This window comes from Mytilus californianus, unplaced genomic scaffold (genome assembly GCF_021869535.1).
Source record: "Mytilus californianus isolate M0D057914Y unplaced genomic scaffold, xbMytCali1.0.p SCAF_11, whole genome shotgun sequence".
Classification (NCBI taxonomy): domain Eukaryota; kingdom Metazoa; phylum Mollusca; class Bivalvia; order Mytilida; family Mytilidae; genus Mytilus; species Mytilus californianus.
The window spans coordinates 47629626-47653120 of record NW_026262593.1 but is presented as its reverse complement, the minus strand read 5'-3'; the positions used below and the strand labels follow the sequence as shown (position 1 = coordinate 47653120).

Here is a 23495-nt window from a genome sequence, read left to right as displayed (position 1 = left end):
TAGTTGACAACAATTATTAAGAAAAAAACACAATGTATAAGTTTTCTTCTATGAATAAAACATATTTTATGAACTTGAAGATTACAGAACATTGTCTCATTTTTAGGGATGTTTACAATAAATACTCATTCTTAACATCAAACAGATCTATACAAGTATAAGTTAATGTCATTACTTTCGATGTAGACTTTGGATCTGTTTATCAAACTTGATTGTGATAAAGTAACCAATATTATGGTCCAAATATCCTTAACGTAAACCATTCATATGTCTTGTAGCATTACAAAACCTCTATGCCAAATATAGCTAAGGTCGTCTATGCCTGGGAGTAGAAAGGATCTTAGTGTTTCGAATAGTTTAAAATGTATCAGTAAATTTACAGAAAATTACTATCAACGCAAATTCATGTAAACACCCTAAATGTAGTACTGACTAATTGGCTGGTGAAAACCTCTCAGGCGAAACGTCTATCAACAGTGGCATCAACCAAGTGGTTGTAAAAATTCATAACAGAAAACTGATCATAGCATTCTTGTAGTAGTGTGCTGACATGATATCATGGATTGATTCTCCTGTAAGGCCAAACCAAAGGCTATAAACAATACTGTATGCTCAAACACCGACTGGCTCTACTTTGGAATTATAATAATGAGTTTTGTGGACTGTTACCATATAATTAATGCTTTAAGAATCTGACAGTTATGACTGTTGAGTGCAAAGAGTTAACTTTAATTAACTATCATCCTTAAAAAAAGCCCCATAAATAACAGGCTTAAATTTTTTTAGGCTATACGCGCTTTTCGTCTAAAAAAGACTCATCAGTGACGCTCGAAAAAAATAAGTTGAAAAGGCAAAAAATTACGAATTTGAAGAGCATTGAGGATCCCAAAGTCTGAACGTGTTTGCCAAATACGGATATAATAATCTATTCCTGGAGTAGAAAATCCTAAAAATTATGAATTTTTTAAACAGTTCAAGATTTATAATTATAATCATCTCAATGAAAATTCATTTTAACACAGATATGCTTAATGCGCTTGTTGTATTACACGAGAATTGTAAAACAACCATCATTCAATAAATCTTTTAAAGTTATATTTTTTAGAATCCCTTTGTGTAGAATTGAATATATTATGTTATTTACGTCTTTACAGGTACAAATGTTTGTCTTGTGACTATCTTTAATACTTAATGTCTATAAGAAAAAACATTCATTAAAGCTGTAATATTTGGGACAGGGCGAATGGACCGACAATTATTAACAAACTAAAGAGTGAATTTGAGTATTTTCTTCCGATGTCCAACTTTTATTCGAACAACACGAAAATTATTGTGAGATTAAGAGATTAGCACTCTTACAAAATAGTTATAATTGTATTGGAGGAGACAGATGTAGGCTTACATTATCAACTGCCGAGTAGGAAACCATTTTATGATAATCCCTTATGGAATAAAAAAGGATATTTCTAAAAACATCAGCAAGACTCACCAAAGCAACCATAAGAAAAAGTCTTCTAGTGGTAAATTTATGGTCAAATGGGTTGGTAGCCAAATCATTAGTAACTGGCGCTGTATTGTCAAGGGTCTAGAGACAAGTCTTCATATATCCAATTATTTGTAAAATGTCTTACACGTAAAGATTTGACGAGACACTAGTACAAGATGGTATCTACTCTTGCTGTGTATACTAAACCTTACTACGTGTAATCGTTTTAATTTAGTAATGTATGCTCTAAGATTTAATTCCTAAGTACGTTATATTTTTGGTCCTTTGGTCATTTATTACAGGCTTGAAAGTTGGTGAAAAGAATTTGACATTTAAAAGTATGTATGAACGAATGTGAAAATTCTGAATGATGCCATACATTTAAAATTTATAGTTTGTAATAGGATGTAAAAATTGTTGTCCAACAACTGTTCCCTATCTATTTCTGCACCATTCTAATGATATTTTATTTTAATTGCTATTTAATGATGTTTTCCCTTTTGATATTCAAATATTTGGATTAAGGCATCGTAGTAGAAGATAATTTGACTTTAATATCATCCTTCCTATATATAAAAAAAGTCTTCCTGCTAAACAAACAAAACAAAAAAATCCACAACCAGTGGCATCGACCAAATTATTGTAAATATGCACCAAAGGTACCAGACTTGTAATTAGGTATGCTAGACAATCGTTCAACAACACAGAACTCATCGTTGGAGCTCGAATATTTAGTTTGTGAAGTTGTAAATGTTCATAATTTTGGCCAATCATCTCCTTTTATAATGTGTCGAAGTTAATACCATAGCGTAGCAAAAGGGACAACGCTATTCCATATTACTTTCATCGTGTATGTACAGTTTTAAAAATATCAAAGTTACTGTAGTAGATGCTTTAACAAACGTTTAAGGGCCTGGTTTGGCCTATAAAATGAGGTAACACATATATCTACAAATTTTATAAATTGATACATGACAAATTATTCACTATATTTTCTTTAATATACATTGTGTACATCTGTTCTGATTGTGACAACAAAGATAGAAAGACAGGATACATCTCGTATAATTGTTGTGGTAGATATACTTTAAATATAAATAATATTCTTAACATAGGTTTTGAAGTTTTTCAAAAATTACTTTTAATTATACCGCCAACGGAAACAATTCCACTGCAATGGCTACTTAAAAATGGAGTTTTGTAGTAATTTTATAAATATATCAAAAATATCTATCAGATATCAGCAATGAAACTTAAAATATTTTTTTTTTATTCAACAACAATATTGCACATGCTGTTAACAGATTTCTTCACTGGTACAGTTATTTCAGTGGAGATCCCTGTATATTAGTACCTTAAGACCAGGGTATCTTCAGGTATATATTTATAATTTTGTTAGTATGTATATTATATGTCTTTAATACATTGTTTATCATTAATACATTATTTCTCTATTATTTTACTATTATATCTCTGAATATGAACTTTATATATATAGTAAAAAAAAACAGTTTTCTTTAATATACAATCAATTGTTACTATCTGATAGATGTTGAGAATAAAACAGAATAACGGGTTATCTTAGCGTGTTCGGAATTTGGTTTGTGGTTTAATATATTTCTCTGTTGTCCGGTATAACGGTTTTTCAGTTGTTGTATTTTTGTGTGGATTAATTGCTTTCACCACGTGTCTCCCAAATATAATTGTATTAGGCACGGAAGGTATGTACACAAAAAAAATTTTGGTCTCATATAGTAAGCATAATTTGTATATCTTCCGTATAATCTAAAATTACAGTATATAAATTTGTGGAAGAAATAAGAGGTACTTTCACTTTCAAAACTCATTGAAATTGTAAAATGAAATAATCATCTATCAAACCGTTATGTAAAATACATATATAATAACAATATTGCCTATAATATAACAATGTTGTCAAATATAAGAATATATCTTTTCTAGTATCCCTTTTCCTTCAATATTAATATATTTTTTTTGTAATAATAATCCTTTTTTAAATTCTGACCTAAAAACATTATATAGATTGATATTGTTTGTCCTATATTCTGACAAATAGTGTATTTTGTGTTTAGTGAACACAATAACTGTAAGTAAAAAGTTTATTTCATAATAATGTTCATCATTAATTTTATATCCCCAGATTAATTTTTTTTCAGTGAAAATGTGTCTACCAATCTTAGCTATTTCAAATAACTTATATATTTCCTCCTAAAACTCATCTAAAAGTGGCACGTTACAAAAAAATGATCATAGTCTTCTGTAAGGTTACAAAAATTACAGGTAGAGTTATGTCTTATTTTCCATTGTTTTAACAAAACTTTGTTTGGAAGAATAAAGTGTAATAGTTTCCATCAGCACATTTTCAGTTTATTATCTTTTAAATAGTTATGAATAAATTTTTGCATATATTGAGCTTCACTTTGTATATTTTCACATTTTAATATTCTGTTCCACTTATGATACCCTATTGGAATTTCTTTATCATATTCTATTAAAATTGTATAAATTTTCTTCGAATCTAATTTTTCTAGTTTATGTTTGCAAATATTTTTTTCACTTATATATAGTGAGTTATTTGTTAAAACACTAGTTTTTATTGAACTTTCTTCATTCAATATTTTTAACCATTCTTTTGGGATTGCTGTTCTTAATTTTGAGAATTCAGTTATCCAATTCGATTTATTCTTTAATTTTAAACTTATAATTTTTTCTGAAAAGACTCCATTTTCATCAATAATATCATTTATATGAATGATATTGCCATCTATCCAGTTTTGGAAAAGTAGTGGTTTCTTTTGAAATTTGATCAATTGATTTCCCCAAATGACTTCTTGGCGGATAAGTCTGTAATTATTTGGATGTTTAGTTTTATTATTTTTATTTTTTAACCATACTTTAATCATATCAAGATAAAATTCTGGTAGCTCTTTCGTACCTGGTAGCGAGTATATATTATAAGTATTCATTCTTAAGATAAGTAGATTGCTACCAAATTTATTTAGATAAAATTTTGGTATAACCATCCAATTAAGAAATTTATCAGCAGTTAATCTTTTTATCTAACCTATCTGAATAGATTCTATATATTTATCTATATTTACCATTTTTAATTCGCCATGTAGTTGGTTGTAGCTTAATACAGTGCGTTTAACTTTTCTGTCTTATTGTTCCATAGAAATTCATATATAATTTTTTTAAATTTATCTAAATACTCTTTGCCCAAGGTTGAGACTGTAGCTAAATAAGTAATTATAGGAATAACTAAAGATTTAATAACTGTTATTCTTCCTATCATGGTTAGGTTTCTTTTTTTCCAATGAGATATTATTTTTACAAACTTTTTTAGCTGTTTTTCAAAACTTAGTTTATGACACTCTTCTTTGTTATGCCCAAAATATATCCCCAGACTTTTAACTGGTTTATCTGTAAAGTTAATATTTTCATATTTTTTTACAATGTTTTTGTTTCCCTAGCCAAATACCCTCCGTTTTAGATCTGTTAAGTTTTAATCCTGACAGTGAACCAAATGTTTCAATCATGTTAAGAGCTTTTGAAATATCTTGTTTTGATTTGAGAAAAAGAGTGGTGTCATCTGCTAGCTGACTTATTTTTAAAGTATGGGTTTTTCCATCTATCTTGATTTCAAATCCTTTAAGGTTATGGTCTTGCCTAATTTTACAAGCTAGAATCTCCACAGCAATAACAAAAATTAAAGCACTACATGGACAGCCTTGACGTATTCCACGATATATACTCATGGGTTTTGAAATCCACCCATTATTTAAAACTGAACTTTTTATGTCAGAATATAAAAGTTTTATCCATCTCATCATAGAATTTTTAAATCCAAATTTTTGTAAAGCAAAGAACATAAAATCCCACTCTAATGAATCGAATGCCTTTGAAAAATCTAAGAATAATAAAGCGCCCTCTATATCAAATTTGTCTGCATAATCTATGACATCTTGAATTTGTCTAATATTATATCCTATATATCTGTTTTTAACATTCCCATTTTGATCTCCATGAATAATTTGGGGTAATATTTTGATGATTCTTTGAGCAAGTGAATAAGCAACTAATTTTGCGTCAACATTCAATAATGTTATTGGTCTATAATTGTCTAAACTGAGAGGATCATTTTTGTGATGTAAAAGGGAAATAACTCCTCATTTTTGTGAATTTGTTAACTCCCCTTTATCAAATGAGAAATTAAAAGTTTTGACTGCAAACTCTTTAAGATGTTCCCAAAAAGTTCTATAAAATTCTACACTTAAGCCATCAATTCCTGGGGCTTTATTTAGTTTCATTTTAAATACTTAAAATATTATGCTTCAATTTGTAACATGTATGTATAATGACGACGATATGTGCACATATTTGCAACAACCATGTATATGAAAATCGAGACAAAATGTATTGATTGATTGATTGTTTGTGTTTTTACGCCACTTTCAGCATTTTTAACAAATTTTGAAAGGATTTCATAATTTTACTATTTTTGGCAATCCCAGTGAGTTAAAGGTTAGCTCCATTTAGTTACAGAAAGTATGTTCTACAAATTTTCTAATCACGAACTGGTGGTTATAGCTACTGAGGGTTTGATTCTGCACGCACTGGTTTTCCTGATTCAGATACATCTTTATTTTCCAAGCCTTTTTGAATAGGTGTTACATCAAGTCCTGGGAAAAAGTAAAGCTGTGCTCCCTCACAATATTCCAAAAGGACAATTTGTGCAACAGTTTTCCTCTCTATTGTCACTTTTTTATTCCCCTCTGTTGTCTGCTTTGGTACTACAGCATGGGCCAGACACATGTTTGCCTGTAAAGGTCAATTGTAAAGTTAATACCTTCGAATGAAAAAAGGAACATCTAAACTCATAAATTCATACATCTGTCTCAGCTTCAGCCCTAAGAGTATCAAGTGCATCTTTGATCTTAGATTTTTCATCAGCAAATGTTTTATGTACAGGAAATCATGCTTGATAAATCTGATATCTATATACATTAAACAAACTTTATTTCGCGTTTAGCCCTTTCTATACCACTTCACGGCGATTTAATTTCGCGATTTTCAAATTTACTTGATGTATTTAGATAAGGGACGATCCTAGTTTTACATATTCGCCACGATTTAAATTCGCGTTATTATATACCCGCGAAAATAAAGCGATCGCAAAAAATTTGGTTTACAGTCAATCATCCGTATGAAAATTAGTATATTAGACTTATTCAGTTATCTGATGTACCGAGAGAAATATATGTGTTATCTTATCCTAAATGTAATTTAACTTACACTTACTTTTACCATATTGAATTTCGTGAATCAATTAATTAACTTGAGTTCCTAAGGGTGACCGTTGAGTAGAAATATAGCCACTTTGGTCATCTTCCGACCGGCAATAAAACCCTTGCTAAAGTGGGGCAAATGTTTGGCTGTGTATGATGAAAAGTACGCAGCCATGCCCAGTCAAAATGCGGACGTTCAATTCGATGCATCCTGTAGAGACAGTGCCACGCTCTCTGCACTTTTAAAATTCTTGCAACAACTCTTGAGGGAGATGAGGTGGAGTTCGGATGTGACCTGTTACAGGCCTACATTTCTGTCCCTATCCAATTTACCTCAATTTCCAGTTGGCAATCCAAATTTCCTCGACCTTCAACCCTGACAGCTCTATGACAGGACCTATTCACTAGTATTGTTTGTATTGTTTATTTGTTCTCGTCCTGAATATGCATGAAATATTGGCCACTTGACGGTAAGCAAACATCAATCAATCATTAACTTTAATTTTGTCCAACACTTTTGTTGAAGATTTGTCTTGTATCTTTATTTTAAAATGTATGTATAAATTGATATCTGTAAATATTTCCTGTTATAGATACTATAACAAAACTGATATTACTTATTTGAGACACATTGTTGTTAAACACTTAAGTATTTATCTCAATTAGGATTACACAAAATATATCTAACAGCTGTGACTGGTGATGAGTAACATTTCAAGGACTGAGTATAATGAGAAAAAAATATACTATTCAAAAGCAGAAACAAGATACTTGTTTATGTAGTTAACAATAACATTGGCATTACATATTTATCATTATTCATTAGGAGTAACTTGAACTCTACCTCAACAAGTGGTTTTGATACGTAATAATGCAGATCATCTCTTATATGTATTAAATAGTTCTTAGAATGAGAGTTTGGTATAATGTCCCACATTAAGGGAAAAAGACACAGTTTGACCTTGTTCTTGTTACCATCAAAGAGAGGTAGGTGTTATTTCAAATGAAGACAACCTACCATCATTACAAAATGATATCGCTTATTTTAAAACTTTTGTCTTTTTTGTGTGTCTTTTACATCTTTTTTTTAACAATTCAAGCATGCTTGCTCCAACAATACAGGTAATTGATATGAAACACTTCGCAGGCAACTCCATGAAACCCTCATACTGGCATGGCAAAACAATTATTAAAGCTAATATAATCACAAACCTAATATGTCTTAATTCTTTTTACATATTCGTAGCATGTATTTATTTAATACTTTACCTCTTTTAATAATTCCATAAATGACTTTTCACATGCAAAGTTCTTGAAGACATGGATAAGTGCCTGAATGAAGTATGATCCACTCATGTTTTCGCCAAGTATCCATGGACCTTGTTCTGAAAACATTATCTTTTTTTTTTAATTTTTTTTGCAAAGTAATATGTCATATTATGAAACCGTTGTTATTGATCGTAAAAGGTAAACACGTTTAATCGGTTAGGTTTGAGGCATTCGCATTAGTTAAAGAAAATTACTCAAACAGAATTAGGAAAACTTAAGGTTTTATTTTCATGAGGCTTAAATCTTTGCAAATCTGATGTGTCATACCATAAACAAAACTTATGTCTTATTTTTGGATCCGTACAGTAAACGAAGTTAACTATCCCCTACATGATAAACCATCAGGTAAGAGTACGAGATTAAACTTTGATTCAATATTTCTCGTTTTGAAGTCGGCGATGCCACCAGATTTGAGAGATATTAAAATATCAAATTTGTGACATACATTGTAGTGAACACCTAACTGTGGTCATTGATAAATCAAGTAAACAATTTTTTCTCAGAATCCCTTATGATGAAGGAATGACACTTTTTCTAGTGTCGTAGTGCCGGGATGAGATATTAAGATGATGGGTTTATTTTCTTTCACATAACGCTAAATGCATACTAGTATTTTTTTAATTTGTATTGTGTATGTTCCGGACCATATGAGTATGTACTCGTTTGGTTATTAAATGGCCGGACCATATGAGTATTTGGACTATATAAATATTTTTCAAATATTCATTAGAAACGTTTCGATAATACAATAAACTTTACTTTAAAAAAGCAAAACAATGATGGTAACATGAACATGTATTATTTTATCATCCAAGGGCTACATAAACGTTAAATATTAATGCCACAGTTAGTTTCCATCACTAATTTTATGTTTGCATGCATGCTTAGGGTGACATTCACTTCCACACGGTACCATAGCTTTTCTGCATTTGCACATCCTAATCTGGGTGTATCTGTTTTCTGTCCTTCTCTAGTGTCAATTAATAGACTCTTTATCCTGTAGACTGTTTCATCAGTTAGTAAAATAGTTGACTTCTTGTTTAACAGTTCATAAAGATATTTTTGAAAGTTATCTTCCCAAGTCGACATATTGCCATTCATTCGTAATGACAAATCGGTAATGACCATAGGTATGAAATGTGTTTACTATAGTTTTGACTAGTGAGTAAAATTAACTGGGTTAAACTGATTCTTTTTATTTAATTAATCTTGTAATAATTATAATAATTACACGTAAAATAAAATGGCCTTTGATAGCTTCTTTTTAATGACGTGACAACTAGAAGGGTCAAGTATTAAAAGTAAACGTGTTAATTACCCCGACCATAAGACCAAATACTCATATGGTCCGGAACATGTGTATAAAAATAAACAGATGTGGTATGATTGCCAATGAGACAACTATCCACGAGTGTTCCAAAAATGTGGACATAAGCAAACATAGGCAACCGTAAAATGAGAAATACTCATACAGTAAAGTAAGAGTACTCGCAGTTACTGAAAGCTAGTTTAAAGACAATAACAACTAAGAAATAAATCATGTTCTCCCAGACTAAATCATTCAGTACACATCCAACGGATTTAGTATAAAGACGTCATTGACCTAGTGCAATTCCAAATTATGAGCAAACAATATCGACATGATGTAGGATAATGAGTTCTCAACTTTGTACATACATGTATATAGCAATATATATATAGTTATGTTTTAATTAAAAAAAAAAAAAAAAATCAAAATTAGTACAAATGAAAACAATATCTAAAAATTTTACTACTGTGTTAAATTTATAACTTTTATGAATGAGTTTGTTCAGTTAACATGGATCGTATCCAAATTTACGGGCTTTATAACAACATCGCCGTAAAAAATAGGATGTGACATCCCATTTTTTATTAGAACTCAGACTTAGTATTAAGCAATTATATTAGATGAATTCAGCACCCAAAATAATCGACTATTTGTATAGTTTATTTTAAAAGGGCATACCATAATCGCAAAGAGTACTATAAATCAATGCACTATGAAAATTAGGTATACAAAAAACAAAACAGGCTTATACAAGAGAGGTGAAAGATACGAAAGGGACATTCAAAATCATAAGTCGAAAATAAACTGACAACACCAAGGCTCAAAAAGAAAAAAAGACCAAAAAACTTATAACGTCAGACGCACATTTCGTCTTATCAGGGGCGCTCAAATCATTAGAAAGGCCCAAACATATATGAATTTGAAGAGCATGTTGTACCAATTATTCCGAAAAGTTGTGACAATAACGGGTAAGACCATCCATGTCTGGGTGTAGAAAACGTGAGGATTGTCGATAACTGAAAATTATCAACAGAGAATTTACAGAACATGACCTAATCATTGATATTTCATGTCAACACAGAGATTCTGACTACTATATTGGTGATACCCTCGGAGCCGAAACTTCCATCAACATTGGCATCAAATTGAGTGATACTAAAAACTCATCCAAAATCCAGACGTGCTTTTCGTCTAAGTAAAGCTTATCAGTGTCTCGAATCAAAACGGTTGGAAGGCCATAATCAATACAAAGTTGTAAACCAAAAATTCAGAAAAGTTTTGCCAAATACGGAATAGGCCATACATGCCTGGAGGTAGAAAAACCCTTAGTATTTTCGATAATTAAAAATTTATCAACAGAAAATTTACAGAAAATGACTAGAATACAAGATATGGAATATCAAAGAAAGGTGGACGATAAGAAGGGATAGAAAAAGTCACAAGTCGAAAACGAACTGACAATGCCATGGAAAAACAAAACAAAACAGTCAACAAAAACACAAGATAAAAATAAAGACTGAACAACACAAACCCCATCAAACACCGGGAATGATCTCAGGTGCTCCACAAGGGTAAACAGATCCTACTCCACATATGTCACCCGTAGTGTTGCTCATACAAGTACAAACCTGATGATAAGTGTAATTTGGTAGGTCACATTCGAGGAAAAAACGACGGGATTGTGGTTACGACAATTGAAACATCCGTACTAATTATTACAAAATATCGAATAACAAATATGTACTAAAAAAAGCCGGATTTTTTTTATCACTATGTGATATTGGGGTTTGCATATATTTATTTGAAACTCACTCGAATAATATTATATGTTTGCGCAGTTGTGATCTAACGGTGAATCAAAACATAAACCAGTTAAAATAGACATCTGATTTCTTCATTTGACTTAATTTCTACATGTTCTAATCAGTGATGAAATGATTGCTATAACGTTCTGTCCAAAAAGAATAATCTATAACGTTTTGTCCTAAATGGAATGCAAGCAAAAAAAAAAATAAAAAACAGAATTACCTATTCTTGGATAATTTGACACGACAAATACATCATCTGTGTTAGATTTACCATTCTTTATTATGTCATATTTAGAATCCGACGAATCAAAACCTTTGCTTTTCTCTGAAATCAAATATAATCGCTTATGAATACATGCATACGATATACAGACTTTTAAATCAGGATACCATATAAACCCTTTCTATTTCAATTTAATATATAACTAAAACATTCATGTATAGTGTATATAATTTGTCATGTTTATTTCAAGAAAAATATTTTTGAGTATATTTCAATGAGACAGCTTTTAAACAACAAAACAATAAATTCCATGGTTGTCGTGTTAACCACTAATTTGAAATATCTGAAAGACGATGGGCGATAGTGTACGGTAGTTTGAAAAGCCCTTACATATTACAAGATACATATTACTTTTAACAACCCACTAAACAAAATTTCAGGCCTTTTGCATAAAATTGAAACGATGCAATAATATATTTGTATGGAATGGAAACTGTGTAGGTCGAACTCTCTCCTTTCAATCAAGTAATAGTTTTTTTATGGAATTATTTATTTTTGATTGGTTGAAGCGCCACTATTGGAAAAAAGAGTCTTTTTGGTCAATTAGTCCTATAAGGAGTAAATTCATGGCTTCAGTCATAATCTAACTCTTGGTATATTATGTAGTGCAATTACTTAAAATTGCAGAATGCAGAAAAAAATAAGTTTTGGCAAATAATTCCTATGCGGTCGATTGAGGGTTTGAGTCATTCAAAGACTCATATTAAGAGTCAATTGCTGGCTTCAGTAATATAATATTTCTATATTTTGTATTGTTGACCAGTTTTTTATTTCTTTTTTCCTTTATAGTTTGCACGCTAAAATAATAGAAATGATAAATTAGTCAAACATTGTCATTCAAGGGTATAACCATTATAAGGATTTGTGTGATAGTTTCGGTCAGGGAAAACACTTGTAACTATAGTAGCTATACCATAACAAAAACATACTTTACACTTCAACACATAGTTATATGAAGATGTGGTATGAGTGCCAATGAGACAACTCTCCATCCAAGTCAAAATTTATAAAAGTAAACCAATATAGGTCAAACATGTCTATTCCTTTCAAAACTCCTTTAGTCACTGAATAGGGTTAGGGATTCCATAGATACAGCTTAAGCTCTGACAACTTTGAGTTTAAACAGTGAACTAAGCTTTGTTGGCAAGATTGTTGGTGTATTTAATACATCAAATAATGTTCATATTTTGAACTTTTCATTTAGAGAAATCCTTGTTGCCTTGGTTTTTTTCATCTACAAAAACAATTGGATTGACTGCTTATCATTTAAAATTGAAGTTGTTTTCATTTATCAATTAATTCAGTTAATTGTCAGTTTGGATGTCTATCACATACATTTAAACAGTTTCGAGACATAAACCATTTACCGGTATAATAACATTTTTACTCCTCAAAATATCAAATGGTTATCGAAAAGAAAAATTGAACATTAGCTATTTCCAATATTCTTTAGTTTGTTTCTAAGTCGTTATTCATTCCTTAAGTTGTCAAGTACAACAATTTCAAAAAATAAATACCTTGAAAATTGTAGGTTTGGACAAAAACTATTTTCGGTTTCCCTTCAAAATGATGACAGCCTCTAATGATTTCTAAAATTGCATTTCTTTGAACAGCTTTCCCATTGCAATCATAAATTACTCCAGCTTCACAGTCAAATTTCCCAGATAAAACCATTATACATAGACTGTCATACTTGGAAGACTGATTTTTGTCTATCTCATCTAATTTTCCTTTCAAGAACTCTTTAATCTTCTGCAACAAAAATATCTTAAAAATTGTTATTATTATTGATTTGTTTTATTTGAATGAAATGTTTCCTTACAAACATATATGTAAACCTAAAATGCTACATTGTTGCACACATGGTATTGTTCAAATAGCACACTACAGCATTCATAATAAATATGTTCTCTACGATCAAAATAGCAATAGATAATATTTACGAAAAACAACATGAATAGTGGAGAACATACGAGTATGAATTCATTTTTTCCTCTTCAGGGTAACCAAATATCCAATATAAAGGGGAAACAAGTAATTTTTGTGGATACTTGATGAACAAAGTTAAACCCTTCTATATTGAGATTAACATGAAATGTGTTTTCGTGGAACGTTCATATTTGCTGTTTATTTATACCCAGAAGATTTATTAATACAAGTACTCCAAAAATAATAATGAATTCTAATTTTAAATTTCATTTAGTGATTGTTATTTTATAGTGTGCAACTAATAACCAATGATTTGTTTCCAAAATGAATAAACAGTAGTAGATTGATTTCATATGAAATATGTGAGCATAACTAAAGGCGATATTTAAATCATACCCACAGCTGCACATTCAGTTAGGTTCGTCATTTTGCAAGATGTCAGTTTATGTTTGTCGCGGCTATAAACTGAATTTCCATAAGCAATATTAAAACTTTAAGTGTACATCTACTAAATATCGATTTGCCTGATGAGTGCCATAATATTAATGGATTGATTACATGTGATATGTGTAAACATTACTGAAATAAACGCAAAGGCGATATTTGCAATATAAGTAAAATCCTCGAAAGTTTCAGACATTTCAACATTGACACGATCAGAAAAACGTTAAGGCCAATTTCTCTAGTCATAGGATTCATTTTCCAATAGCCAGTCAATTCAGAAATCTGATAACACATCATATATGATACATCACGGCTTACACCTGCGTTTTGCATGCATTTATGCTAGTTTCTCTATTGTGGATAACAGTGGAATCTACAAGTGTAATATGATGACTGATATCATCAACAAAACTTTAAAAAGTTACTCGCATAATGTTTTATTTTAGCAGTGCCAAACATTTGGATAACATAGTTCTTCATAAAATGTTCTGCATGATTTTATTACTTTGTATTGTCAGCAACCAAAATGTTATATATGTGTCATTCTTATATATTTCATTATTTATATTCAAATAAACTCATCATAGATACCAGGATTGAAATTTTGTACGCCAGACGCGCGGTTTGGTCTACAAAAGACTCACCAGGGGACGCTCGAACAAAAACGTTAAAAAGGCCAAATAAAGTACGAAGTTGAAGAGCATATTACATTTACTGAAAACAAACAATATTTAAATATGTATATATATTCATTCTTCAAAAACGACAATAATAAATACACGCTAAAAAATCGAAATGTACAGTACATTATCTACGGCAATCATGACACTGACATTCATGCTGGATGTAAAATCATAATCCGTCAATCTCTATATACTGGAACATAGATCAACAACACATCCATGATATGAAATGTCGTCTTTACAGAATATAGAGGATAATGGGTTATTCTATTTTATATCCGAAAACATTCTAATCAAGAGTGGACATGTTGAAGTGTCTTCCCTGCTTTACTATTGTGTTGAAAGTATGTTGAACATGTACACCTTACGCTTATTATATGCAAGAAATACATTCTATGGCTTATAAAATATTTCAAAATTGTATGATCTATTTGTTGTGGTATCCTAGAAACGTACCTTACCATGAAACTTTATCTCGACAAATTGAGCATTTAAAGGTCAAATCTTATAGGTCAAAATGGGAAATAAACCGCTCACAGCATGTTTTAACAAAAAACAGTTAAACTACTTTTCACAACGATTAAGGAAATAAATTATCACAAAATAATTACAATTATCAAATGAACCATGAAATTCAAAGTGAAATTAGTTAAGATAAACTTCGTCAGGCAAAATTGTACTACTTACATTCGATAAACCAAATTTGATGATCCTATTTCTTATTATACTGACTTTAACATGAAACTTTTAGCTAATCAATAAAACAATTAACTGTAACATTGAGGTCAACATAAGATAAACCCAATCAGACAAATACGTTCCATTTTCAACCATTATTTCAGCCTATATACTTCTACTTCTACTTCTACCATATAGTGACCGCCTTCAACAAATTGAAGATCATGTCACAGGAGGAAACTTACAACAAGACATAGATTGATATATATACAATCTTTAATAAATACGAAAAAATAAAAAAAATGCTTTGTATAATTAAGTATAATGTAATAGTTGAGTTAATATTGATGCTTTGAAATTGATGATTTGAAAGAATCTACTGAAGTGCAATTTACAATGTTGTCCGGTAGTTTGTTCCAGTCGGTAATAGTTCTTGGAAAATAGGATTCTTTTCTGTACTGTGTTTTGCAGGATGGAATTTGGAAGCTGTTCGAATTTGAATGTCTTGTAATAGCTAGGTTAAATTCCATCTCTGAGAAACTGACATGAATAATATAATAAAAATAAAAAAAATAATCACTGAATAACCTTATCATATGAACATGAACACTTCATATTCCTTGTATACACGGAATATAGATGACATATTAATTAGGGGATCATCAAAACTGATTTAATAAAACAAAAAAATAATATCGATCAAAACACATCAAAGTAAGATAAACACTATCAGGCGAACCTCTTACAATCAATTTGTACACAAACTATACTTCACTCATAAATTTGGTGTCTGACTAAACTGTTCTATTAAAAAAAAATGAACTTGACCAAAAAATCATGCTAATGAGTTCAAGTTCAGACGAACACTGACAATCATTCTACACACAGAAAATAGTTGATCTATGTCTATTATTATTAAAAAAAAACTTGCTATTTTGATATATTCAATATACACGATATATATATTTTACCTATAGGTAAAAGTAGTGGAATACGAAAAATGTTGTTTGCAGTCCATGAAAAATAGATTATTGACATTTGACATATGCCGGACAGAAACGTCAGACAATATGTCTTCTGTACCGATGCAAAATACATTGTGGTTAGATAATGAAAAAGGATTACATATTTTGATATGTTTTTTTAGGAGATGAGGATAGATTATAGTACAAAAATGGTACCCAATGATACAGCAATCATGGTAAATCCACGACTTGCCACGGGAAACCCTTAGACAATTCGTTTTGAAAAAGAAGATGCACAATGTCAAAATAGTGTGAAGTTTCAGAGGAAGTTCTATTACGTTCTGATTAAGGGCGTTTGACTTTCTGCAATGCGCGTATATGATCTTTTCCTAAGTGATTTACAAAAAACATCAATCAAATAAGAAGATCTCATACACATCATGTGAGTTTTTTTGTTGTCAAAACTGGTAAGCAACTGTGTAGCAGATTCAGGTTTATACAAGGGAAAGAAAGACTAACGGACAGTCACATCTATCACTTAATACTAGTAGGGTGCCCAGTCAACGAATTTGATCGATATTTGGGTTAACGGAATAACACACGGCTGTATTTGATATCATTAAAAAGAGGAGAACAAGCCTCATCGAAATAATGATGTCGTCGTTGTCTACAGTGGTCAGGATTTTCCTAAATTTGGGTCAAAGGTCAAAACTAAAATTTCAGGGAAAACGCAGAGTCAAGTTTAGACAGCTGGCTGCCCCTACATATATGCGTTTATAGAAAAATAAATTAGAATAATTCAAAGGATTATAACTATAGTTTCTATATTTAGGACTAATTTGATATTTATGTTGCCAAATATGGTTCGAGATTGATATTTGTACTTATAGGGTGCACATTTACAATTCTCATTCAGCTGTTAAATAACAGTGACCTTGACCTATTAAAATTTCCAAATTCGAAATTTTTACATAAGATTCGATACAAGTGATCTCTAGAGATGTTTTTTTTAGATATTAACATTTTAAAGTTGCCCTCCCAAAATGTTATTTTTCCGTCTGTTGATAGGAGGTGTTCGTAATGATTTTCTCGGTAAATATCCAATTTTATTTTGGTGATTTTGGAAGCACATAAAATTGTACTTAGTTCCAAAACTGGTGTAGTATTAACGCAGAATGGATTGAATTAGCAGGTCTGAGTATATCTTTGCTTTATAGAAATAAAAAAAAACTGCAAACGGTGAAAAAGGGGGAGGGTTTCTGTTAAAGTATATATGAAAACAAAATGACAATTAGAAACAGGTAAATCACTACATCTTACACACTTATATGCCTTATTGAGCATAAATTGGCATATAATTGACATGGAGTTAAAGATTATCTACAAAAAGAGGGTTGTAAACAACATCAATCTAATTAAAATATAGATCTCTGATTTCGATATCCTCATATGAGCTTATATATACGAGCACACGAGATAACATAGATCAGAATTTTAATCAGAAGGAAACGACATAGAAAAATTGCCGAAGCTAGCAGTAGCTATTACGTTTCATTATCTACTGTTTAGTTGAAAGCCCACCGACCAGGTTTAGGTAAGAGAGCTAATTTCAGTTGTTCCTTTTTAAATCGCATTCGAAGCAAGTCGCAGAATGCGAGGCATACAGCATACAATCTGATGGTGGCGGCGGCAACACCGTAAACTATTTGTACATCTTTATATTTCAGAGGGTAGATGAATCGGATGATTCATACTTTGTATATAGATCCATTGTGTTACAAAGTTCCCGTCTGTCATATAATCATTGTCCTTGACCTCATTTTCATGGTTAAGTGACTGCTAAAAAACTGTATAGCCTTTTTTCGTCATGTGAATGTCTCACTTGTGAGTTTGAATGTCCCTTTCGTATCCGTCGCATCTAGGATAACTATATTTGGTTACTAATATATGGTATCCTTGTAAGGTCTACATGTCGGTCATACATGGTTCATCTGACCTCGACCTCATTTCATGGATCAGTGAACAAGGTTAAGTTTCAGTGGTTAAGTCCTTATCTCAGATACTATAAGTAGTGGGTCAAATATATTTGGTGTTTGGAATAGTAGCAAAGTGTACAAAGACCGTACTGTGACCTATAATGGTTTACTTTTATAAATTTTGACTTGGATGGAGAGTTGTCTCATTGGCACTCATACCATATCTTCTTATATCTATGTCTTTGTGGCAGAGTTCATCTGACCTCATTTACATGGTACATTGATAAATAAATGTTAAATTGATGTAATACTTGTATAATATAAAAATAAGGAGATGTGGAAGTAAGCAGTTATAGGCAACCGTACGGCCTTCAACAATGAGAAAAAACACATACCGTATGGTCGGCTATAAAAGGCCCGGGTATAAAAAATTGAAACAATTCATTTGAGAAAACCAACGGCCTAATTTATAACGAAACAATTTACCCAAAGAAATCAGACATGAACCAACGAAAACCACTCAAATACCGGCTCGATCGTGACATGGGACAGGCATATGGTGTTTGGAATAGTAGCAAAGTGTACAAAGACCGTACTGTGACCTATAATGGTTTACTTTTATAAATTTTGACTTGGATGGAGAGTTGTCTCATTGGCACTCATACCATATCTTCTTATATCTATGTCTTTGTGGCAGAGTTCATCTGACCTCATTTACATGGTACATTGATAAATAAATGTTAAATTGATGTAATACTTGTATAATATAAAAATAAGGAGATGTGGAAGTAAGCAGTTATAGGCAACCGTACGGCCTTCAACAATGAGAAAAAACACATACCGTATGGTCGGCTATAAAAGGCCCGGGTATAAAAAATTGAAACAATTCATTTGAGAAAACCAACGGCCTAATTAATAACGAAACAATTTACCCAAAGAAATCAGACATGAACCAACGAAAACCACTCAAATACCGGCTCGATCGTGACATGGGACAGGCATATAAAGAATGTATAATCCTTTTCTCTAAGAATTTCGACATAATTCAGTCAGTTAGTAAAACATGCTGTACCAGTAGAATCCTAGTTTTTACGGTAATTATGTTTATGATCATACTCTTCTCAGACTATTAATTGATGACGTCCTTTCATTAGCTTTCAGTAAGGGGACAACCATTTGATTTCGAAAGGAGGGAAGGGAGGAGGATTTTGAAAATCAATAATTTGGCCTGGTATGAACTGAAAATAAATAACTTTGCACAAGACCGGATGAAAATGAATACTCTGCAACATGAAATACAGGAAAGTTGAGGATATAAATGTGTACAAAAGTGAAAATAAATTTTCGCGCAGCAAAGCCGCGGAAAAAAATAAGCATGCGTAGCAACAAATGAAAAAAAAAGGTCAAACCGGAAAAAAAATTTCCTGCTGTCAGCTTCGCACATATAGGTCATTGGCTTCAGCATGCTCAGTGGTTTGCTGGGACAAACCTATTGCCAATTCAGCTTTGAAATTATTTCAGTTGTGTTTGCTGGTGTATAATTTAAAGCACGAACGGTGATACATTTTTGTTGTCGTTCACACTGAGGGGGATTTAGGTTGAAAACATCATGCAAGACCATAAATAGGCTTGATGTGCCATATTCCGGGTGTGAAACGAAACTGACCGATTTGATGCTTATACTACAATTATAACAAAAATATCTATTCAATAAAAAGTTTAAAGTATTGAAAAACAGACACAAAACATATTCCTCAGAAGAAAATAACAATTTACAAAGTTAGCTGGCTATTCAAAACAACACACAACAAGCAAAATGAGAAATGTATTGAGTGACCACTGTCCTTGTTAATGACCTAATAGTGTAAGCAACAAAATGATGAATGTCACGGGATAATCCATGTTCAATCAATGTCAAAATGTTGACTTAATTTGTGTTTTTAATTGCTAATTTCTTCAAAACTACTTTCATTTCACACATGAAATTTGGCACACACATGCACCGTGTCTTATTGCTTTAATCAGAGTAAAAAATATCGTGATGATACACGTTATAATTTTGCTTTCGATGAAAATGTGGTAAATTTCGGGTAAAATGTTAGTCTTACTAAAATGCTGAAATAATTATACTAAAATCACTTAAATACTTTCCGCTTTTGGTTATATGATATATTTAAGATATAAACTATATTATAAGTACTATTTAAACCGCCAACAAGGAGCGTAATAATTTTATTTTTCATGTTAAAGATTCCACGTACAATACTGTATCTGGGGTTACCCTGTAAAAACACGAAAATTAGAAAATTGTGACCATGGGAACTTACGACGACAATCATAATTGTAAAATATACTGATTTTCCTATAATTTGCAAAAAAAAATTAGCCGTATGTTATCCGTTAACTTAAACTCGTTAACTAGAGGACTTTTTGGACATTGGGCACCCTACTATACGGCACCCTCAAAAAGCAGGGGTATTATAACTATATTTTGATTGTTAACAATACTTTAAAAAAATTAATCGTATCAAAGATTTAGTTTTTAGGTCGACGAAAATACATGTAATTGATACAATACCTCATTTGTGAAATTCTTAATCTGGTCGAAATCATAACCAATGAATTTCAATAGCTGACCTATGTTGGTTAAATCAAAGTCCAATTTACTCGAACACTCCGAATGCCTTTGTGTTTTCTTCCCGTCGTCTTTGTTCTGGCAATGAACATTCGATATCAAAATACACTTCCCTCTTTTGTAGCCGTTTGTCAATGGGTAAATCTTAAAAGAAAATTAAAAATATAAAGATATTTTTAATATACTTTTTTCTACAAATCGTGGCTGAAATGACTCCTCAATTTGGCAAGAAGCAGTTTATCAGAACTAAAGCAACATATAATATTAAGTACCTTCTACAAAACATTCCTGTATTATTTGATTTCATGACTTCTTTATGCTTAGAGTAAAAACAGTTATATCTGCTGAAAGCTTATTTGTTACAATTTTGTTATTGTATTTAAAACCAGTCCAATGATGAGTATGATGTGGTCATTGGTTTTCTTTATTTGATTAATGTTTTTGTAAAGATTATTATTGCTTATTTTGGTTTCAGTTTAATTTGTTCTTCCAAGTGAGATCCAATATGATTTCCTAATACGATAAAAATTAACCCCCATCTAGCATCAGTAGTCATTCCAAAAACGTTTAATTGAACATTTCTGACAATTTTGAATCTAGTTGTTTCTCCAGTTGAAGTTTAAATTTCCAAATAATCAGAAGCTGTTACATGCCAAGACAGCAATGCAGCAACCCTCGAAAAACACCCGGCAAGACGCATTTGTATCAAGTTTGATTTCATTCAGTAAAGAAGGGCTTAAGTAGAGAACAAAATGTAAATGCTACTTAAAGAAAGGACAATAATGACCAACAAACACCATTCGATGGCATAGGCCATGTGAGTTTAAAATCTTGACAATGTCTGTCCTTAACAGTTGACCATTTATTAGTACAGAAGGTTCATAAAATAAATCAACATTTAAAATAAAATAATTCCTCGTACGATCTTTTCAAACAATTAGTGGTATTGGTTGATATGAAGAAGCACTGGATTCAAAAGAAAAAAAAAACGATATAGGCATACTATGTTCACTTTTGTTCCGTTGTTCATGATAAACAGAAATTTACAAATAATGGACAGATAACACTGATGGAAATTCCTTGTATTGATTAGTTGAGTATAGTAAGCTTATAACTAAATATTCTGGTAATAAATACCTTTCTTTCTTTTGATATTTTGTTATAGAAATCCAATGAGCTCAGTTTGATATCTTGCTTCCGCACTGTATTTCTAACGGTTACCAAGTCTGGCCAAGGAGGAACTTTAAGAATAGTAGGCATAACAGTAGGCAATATTGAGATCATGTTTAAACATTGTTTCAATCGATTCTGTTATTTTATTGATCAAATATGTTTACCTTAAGTATTTATCATGTTAATTGACTTGGTATACAAATATGAAATGAAATTAGATACAAAACCAAGATGATAAAAAAATGCATAATCGGTCTTTATTTACAGAGTGATATTTTATTCTTATAAAACTTATTGATTTAAAGTCATACGAAACGAGTTTCAAACAATTGTAATGTTCAGGAAATTATTGAACCAATGCATGCATATATACTAAACTAAGTCCTATATTCATTTTCTACGAATGTATAACGTATAATCGACACATAACATTCATTCGGTGATTATTGATCGCAAGCTCATTAACTTTCGAGTTGGTTTCCAAAGTCTACCGGATCGTGACATTGATAAACAATAAACACAGAAGCACGTGGAGCATGTAAAAATAAGTGAATTGAAAGAGCGATGTTAATTTTTTTTTAATTTTTCTATGCGTTCCCATGTGTTTAATAAACTTTTCAATAACTGTTGTTAAATGATTTTGTGTATTCAACTTGTTTTTTAAGAATCAATTATTACTATTTACCGTCAAGTGTACGTCTGTTTACATTCTGTCATCACGGTTTTTCCTCGCACTTGCGCTGTGCGGTGGCCGAAGTTCTTAAGAGAGGTCTTGTAGTTAAGGTCACTGCATACGGAAAAATATCAGCGAATTAGTGTTTGGGAGGACAATGATTCAATAGCAGTACATTTCTGAAGATTTTGATAAGATAATGGATTTTCTTTTACTAGAAAGTCTATGTACACTTGTTTTATAATGCAACTTAGCCATTCAAGTATATAAAACATATTCAGCTTTTCGAATTTGAAGTTTCATATGACTTTAAGGCAAAAATGCAATACATTTAGTTTATTGATTCATGATTATCATTTTTTCCCTCAAAATAAAATAAAAAACGAAAGTAATTAAACATAAACATGTCTGAGTAAAATATTCTAGTATATATTTGCATTCTAAACTGTCTATTTCGAATTGAGCGCCTATATGTGTTTATTTTTTATGTGTATCTTTCTTAATTTGGTCTTATTTCTTGATCAAACAGAAGCTTCTGTCGTAACATTTAATGGAGATTAAACACAAGATTTATGTAAATGTTAACTGGAATAAACCTATGCTGTCTATTAGTTAAATATTAAAAAATTTAAAACAAATCTAAATGTTGCTTCCTTGCATGCATTCTATGATTGTTTTGTAAAGATATTGATGTCTTACAAAAATCATCAAAGATACTAGACATATTTTTTGTTACGTTAGACGAGTAAAAGATGTTAAAACCCAATCTGTATCTAAAATTCACTACAAAGTCCATTCATAAAAAAATACGGAAA

At 31.0% G+C, this 23495-nt stretch overlaps 1 protein-coding gene across 2 annotated transcripts in view; it reads right to left on the bottom strand.

Moving 5' to 3' along the window:
- Positions 1 to 2429: 2429 nt before the first annotated feature.
- LOC127720213 (uncharacterized) overlaps positions 2430 to 23495 on the bottom strand; it is a 48159-nt gene continuing 27093 nt past the window's right edge. For both annotated transcript variants that reach the window (XM_052226688.1, XM_052226689.1), the window contains exons 10-15: positions 21972 to 22075; positions 20778 to 20978; positions 13042 to 13276; positions 11462 to 11566; positions 8065 to 8180; positions 2430 to 6328 (exon numbers count right to left, since the gene is read on the bottom strand). In XM_052226688.1, coding sequence (XP_052082648.1) covers positions 6098 to 6328; positions 8065 to 8180; positions 11462 to 11566; positions 13042 to 13276; positions 20778 to 20978; positions 21972 to 22075 — 992 coding nt within the window. In that variant the 3' untranslated portion in view covers positions 2430 to 6097. The remainder of the gene's footprint in view (positions 6329 to 8064; positions 8181 to 11461; positions 11567 to 13041; positions 13277 to 20777; positions 20979 to 21971; positions 22076 to 23495) is intronic.